This window comes from Quercus lobata, chromosome 9, assembly GCF_001633185.2.
Source record: "Quercus lobata isolate SW786 chromosome 9, ValleyOak3.0 Primary Assembly, whole genome shotgun sequence".
Taxonomy (NCBI): domain Eukaryota; kingdom Viridiplantae; phylum Streptophyta; class Magnoliopsida; order Fagales; family Fagaceae; genus Quercus; species Quercus lobata.
In genome coordinates this window covers 36,997,837-37,004,090 of record NC_044912.1, presented here as the reverse complement: position 1 = coordinate 37,004,090, position 6,254 = coordinate 36,997,837, and the positions used below count along the sequence as shown (strand labels likewise).

General features: G+C 34.4%; 1 protein-coding gene across 1 annotated transcript; it reads right to left on the bottom strand.

Moving 5' to 3' along the window:
• Window positions 1–1,089: 1,089 nt before the first annotated feature.
• On the bottom strand, window positions 1,090–1,671 carry LOC115960826. The gene has a single exon (XM_031079819.1). It carries the CDS (start codon window positions 1,517–1,519, stop codon window positions 1,271–1,273), a length of 249 nt encoding a protein of 82 aa, XP_030935679.1. The 5' UTR covers window positions 1,520–1,671; the 3' UTR covers window positions 1,090–1,270.
• Window positions 1,672–6,254: the final 4,583 nt, after the last annotated feature.

Sequence of the window (6,254 nt, the reverse complement as noted above, 5' to 3'; positions counted from 1 at the left end):
CAGACACAATAAACAACTACAAGTTAGAGAAAGAACATCAGGACTAGCTACAAAAAGCAACATTAGCAGTGAAAATTTCTCTCTTTGTTCAGCTTCTAATACAGAAAATATAAGACTCACAAAATTTTATACCCTCTGCTGTATTTTCATACAGTGGAACCCCGGTTATCAACTCTTTTCCTGCTGACAAACATTTTACAATAGGAAGTAACATAAACCATAGGATGCAGACAGATTTATAGGCCACCTTAGACAACCTACTCCCTCAAAGCAAGAAGCAGAAGTATTTAGTCTTTAGAGAACCAAGCCTTTGGGTGTGGCGAATGCAAGCAACTCTAACCTCTATCAAGGTTGTATTAAACACAGAAGATTACAACATGGAATAAGGTGTTCTAGATTGTTACTTGTAAATCACATCACATCCACAGCAATTTGGGGTATATATCCTGTAAGGATTGTGATTTAATTCAAACATCCAATATTTGAGTCAAATGCAATCAAACGTAACCTAGCATTACTACATTTCTCCTTTGATATCAAAGCCCTAGAATCCCAAGTTTTAGGGTACATGAAATGCAGTTGCCTAGGCAAACTTGGCATTTTTATGAGGGTCTTTCCCCTCAAGTTACTGATGATTCAAAATAATGCAGGAAAGTACACCAAGGATTGATGAACCTACAAACAATTTCCAATCTCAGTACTTCATATCATAAACAATTTACAACAGGTTGTACTATTATGATGACCTAAATCACTGAACTTGTACTTTGATTATTAATCACAACCTAATACTAAAAACATTAATATGGAAATTTACTCCCAACCCAATACCAAACACATTAATATGGAAACTTACAGGTTTCCCATATTAATCACAACCCAATAACAACTAAACAGGCTTTCCTCAACTCAGATCTCCTAGGATTGCTAATGCACATTGCTTTTCAATGAGTGACCCAAAACAACAAAATTGTAATGAAGAAAATTTAATTCAACACCCACCAAAATTCATATAGAATTTAGCAAAAAAAAAAAAAAAAATCATACATCATCAAAGTGCACTATTAGCATACAACAGATTGCACAAACTTGACACCAAATTGTTTTCCCCATTTTTTTTTATTAATTTTTTACAACAAAAGAATACGAATAGCAAACACAACCTAGTATTTTTCATAAAGCAACAATGAAATTGAAACCCCAAAAACCGTGGGATTTACTGTACACAAGAAAGAAAAAAAATAATTCACAGACAAACTCTATATAGGTTTCAATTGGAAGCTACAGCGATGGTGGGTTTGGGCTTGTTGGGTTCAGAGTCAGAGATGATGGGCTTGGAGAGCAAGAAAGGTCGGTCATGGGCCTCGTCGATTTCGTCTTCTTCGAGGTCGGTGGTGCCGAGGTTGATACAGGAGCAGCGTTCCAGTGAGGCGAAGAAGGCGGAGGCTACGTTGGAGCCTACCCAGTTGGCCGCACGATCTATCTTTTCGCACGATATGAAGCTGCAGTTTTTCTCCATCGTTGGATCTTTTCTTCGTTTCTTTGATGACTTTGTTTTCAGAGAGAGAGGATAGGGTAAAGAGAGGAGGAGAGATAGGATGTGAATGTAAATGTGACTGAACGTCGTCTTTGTCCGTTATATAGGTACTCGCCGGAAAATTGACGTTTTTTTTTTTTTTTAATTTTTAAATTTCTAAATGCATTGGATGTAACAAAAATAATTTCTTCCCTCTTATTTTCTATTTTATCATTTGGGTTAATTTTTTTTTTATTTGTTTTATTTTTTAAAGGCAACGGAGCATACAATATGAGGACTGCAAACCTTTGACGAAAGTTGGGTCGTCCAAACAGGTGTATGTTGCTGTCAATAAATTTGACTGGGATTGTCTGAACTCTAAACACTAATCTTTTATGTATTTATCCCCTCATGTGAGGTAGATCCTACATCTACACAAACATGGGTTAAAATTGGCTCAGGTTTGAGTTTAACCCACCAATTGAATGGATAACCAAGTCACTCAAGTGAATGATAGCTATTTTTTTTTTTGAGAGAGAGAGAGGATTGAATATTGAATTTGAAAATGAAAAGGAAAAAAAAAAAAAAAAAAGGAGGGGAAGTGATTGAGTTTTGATCCAATCAATGAGTGAATGGCACCCAATCTCTAAATATGGCCGGATTGTTATATTATTTTCAATTAGGTCGGTTTGGGCAAGGTGAGAAATCACCCAAATTGATACTCGAACCAAGAATCATTGGTTTCAAGTATCAAAGACCGCAATCAATTGTCCTACCATTCAAAACCATCCATGAGTCTTCGGGTCAGATTGGATTGGATGGGCGAGTCGAGTTTAGTAGGTCTTTGGATGGCCCTAACCCTAGGGATATTAAAAAATCTCAACACCACTTTATCTATCTTGCTTTGTGCTAATTTTTTTTGTTCCAAAGAGATGACAGGATGGGGACAAGTTTTGCTTGCCCAACCTCATCTTAGCTATGTGTGTGTATATATATAATTATTTATATATAGAATTTAATTGCTATTACACAAATCTAATTTATAATATGTTTTTGTTGTACATATTCTATTACCATACTCCAAAACTTACATTCTCTCCCATTTAGCACTCTCATAACCCCATTCCTAGTGACATCTCTACCAGAACTTGGCAAAGATCTCTTCACCTCTCTTAACACTTATCTTAGCTATGTGTGTGTAAGTTTTGCTTGCCCAACCTCATCTTAGTTATGTGTGTGTATATATATAATTATTTATATATAGAATTTAATTGCTATTACACAAATCTAATTTATAATATGTTTTTGTTGTACATATTCTATTACCATACTCCAAAACTTACATTCTCTCCCATTTAGCACTCTCATAACCCCATTCCTAGTGACATCTCTACCAGAACTTGGCAAAGATCTCTTCACCTCTCTTAACACTTCTTCACCTCTCTTAACACTTGATGGCTTAGATTTGTGACATTATCGCCAAATCTGCAACCATAATTCCCCCATAATTGGTTTCAATTTCATTTGACCAGCTCCCGTGGACTTCCAAATGGTCAAGATAACGTTTTTATTTTATCAATAATGGCTTCCGTCCTCCCCTAGCCGACATGGTCATGTTGAATGATAGACTAAGCCTCAAATCAACTTGACTTGACTTGGACACCCCCTAAAAATGGAAAGTAATATTGTTGATTGATGTTCATAGTAGGTGATTTGTATCTTCATCAACTAAGCCACAAAGTTCCTAGAGATTATGATATATTGGAGCAACACTAACTACTTAATATAAGACACCAAGAAATAGCCTTAGAGAAAAATAGAGGATAGGTGTTGTGAAATTATTTTCTTCATGCCAAATAGCATTTTTGATATTTCAATGGAAACATTCGGATTCAAATCTTCCTCCCTACTTTTTTTTTTTTTTTTGAGGGGGATCTTCCTCCCTACTTAAAAGTGTATAAAACATAATCCTTTCCAAATTATATTGACTAAGAAATTAACATTATCAGCTCCATTCCAAAAATGATTAAGTTATTTGCTTTATACACACACACAATCTATTTTCATTTTTATACTACTGATTTTACTTGTACCAAATATTAATTTTACTCATATATGCTAAAAGTCTAGTAACTCAACTAGCATCTTTTAATATTTTCAAAAGAGATGTCAAAGGTTCAGATCCTTTCTCCTCCAACTTGAGAAGTATCCTGAAAAATTGGAATCATTTATTGCAATAACTTGGGGGGTGTCTGGTTTGTGTTTTTAAACAACCAATTTCAGTTTTTAAACAACATTTCACGCATTTCAACGTACTTTTTCACCCACACGTATTTTCACAAATATTTTCAAACAACAATTTTCAGTTTTTAAACACATATACCAAACAGGCCCTTGTTCTCTTGCTTTTCAGTTTTGAAAGACTCTTGGACAACAATGTTCATGCATTTTAGACGGTTTAAAAGGTATGTCGGCGGGCCTACCGGACGATATAAATACTTTATTGTTAATTATTTACGTACAATACAAATGTGCCAGTAAGAATCGCATCTAGTGTAGTGGTATCATAGTACCCTCCCACGGTACTGACCGGGTTTGATTCCCTGGATGCGCACATAAACAATTTGTTATTAATTTGTTTTTTTTTTTTTTTTTTTGTTTTTTTTATATCTCCTCGCACACTTTGGTATTACCTTTTTTTTTTCTTTCTAATATCCCCAATCCCAACAATCACTGATATGGCGAATTTGCATGAAATGAAAGTAGAATAAATGCCTATCAAAAAAGGAAAAAGAAAAAAAAGTAGAATAAATGACATAATAAAAATCATGATCTCTCTTTTCTTATTAACATGATGAACATCTAGCGAGTGAAAGAAGACAAAATTAAGAAACGACTGATTTGTAGCCATTGCGCAAGTGACTATGACATTTGACATTTCACAAGTGGGGTGTGAGATGTTTAAGCACTGGAGTCTTAACTTCCTAAAGTCCTACCCAACAACAAACGCCATGATGATAATTACTGCCAGCGAATTTTTGGTTAGGAAAGGAGGACTCGGGCCTAATTCAAAGCACAAAGTAATGCTCATCAATCGTATCGGTAACAGTTTGTATTTGCAATGCATCAAGCACTGATATACACTTATAACAGTTTGTTTTAAAAGTACTCATCAATTGTAGAAAATAATATCTCATCCAAAAACTTGGGGAAAACATATCTGGTTCTAGGCCAGATACTAACACTAACTGAATCTAGAAAATTTCTAAATGAAACCTAGTCAAACGCGAACATTAATGAGTTATTCTACTAGCTATTTATTGTTTGATTAACTAACTAACTAACCAACTCCTTCAAACTTTTTGGGCTTGATTTAGACAATCTGCAAACTAAGTAAGTACCCGTTTGGATTCAAATGATTGTGGCGTTTGCGTTTTTGTTCTGCGTTTTTTTTTTTTTTTTTTTGTTCAGCCCACAATGGTTGATCAGTCAACTGTGAACAGTGCACTCGTGCACTGTTTACGGGTCCCACAAATTACATTTTTCAGCAACTTTTTCATTAAAAATGAGTCCCACAGCACTATTTACACATTTAAAAATTATTTCGCTACAATGTTTTCAGTTTCAGTTTTCAATTTCAGCAAAAATAAGCTCAATCCAAACGGACCCTAAATATCGGCCAGCATGTGACACCAAGTTAATGTCAATTGTCAACAACAGAGAGCCTCCTGTTAGCCACAAAAATCATGAAGTACTAGCAATTATGCCATAAATCTCCTACAACTCTATTAGCTCAAAATGATCTTAAATTATGCTTATATTCAAAGCGATTCGTTTGGATTCAGGAGGCATAAGAAATGGCCTAATAGGATTAACAAAGCATAGAACATTGTTGTGCACTTAGAAGGCAAGAAGTTAAGTTGTACAGAGCTAAGGAAACTAACTGGTTTTAGCCTAAAAATCCATTGCAGACATTCCCCTATCCAAAACAGAAAACCAAAAAAGAAAGAAAGAAGAAAATTAATCTGGTCATTCCTTCTTTACATGCAAATCTATGGCCATCTGAAACATAAATGATTCCAAAACAAATCCAAGAATTATCCGCTAGTACTCAACTTTGAGTCATACCTCACAAATATGAGGCATAAAAAAGGACAAAGTTTTGCTCCAAGCCTCCAATCAATTACATGTTGATCTATAAACCATTCATGTGTATTATTTAAACAAGTCACATAACTCATTAAATAGACCATGTAGTGTGTTGGAGAAATTTTTCTCAAAACCAGTTTGGACTTTGGAGATTAACTTTCCTTTAAAAATAGGTAGATCTTCTAATTGCATACTATATCTATATTGGATGATCATGAATTTTTCTAAATCATCTGGAATATTATACACAGATATGTTAGATTTTGTCAATTCTGAATAGCAAGACAAAAGTTTTGATTGCAGAATCCAGTTTAATGGTCTACAACCTACAAGGTGCCTGATTTTAGGGCCCAAAACTGAGTCATATTTTAGATATATTTGTCCAAAAAATAGAGAATGGAATGTATCTAAGAAAAATAAAGGCCATATTAATTTGAAGTATTAATTTAAATTATGGTATCATTTCACATCCAATGTCATAATCGTGGATATTCACATATTGGGGTTCAGCTGTATCAAGCACACATTCTGACATTCTCTGAACAAGTAAAGAGCAATATCTTTGTTCCTATATAATAAGTATGTTTAG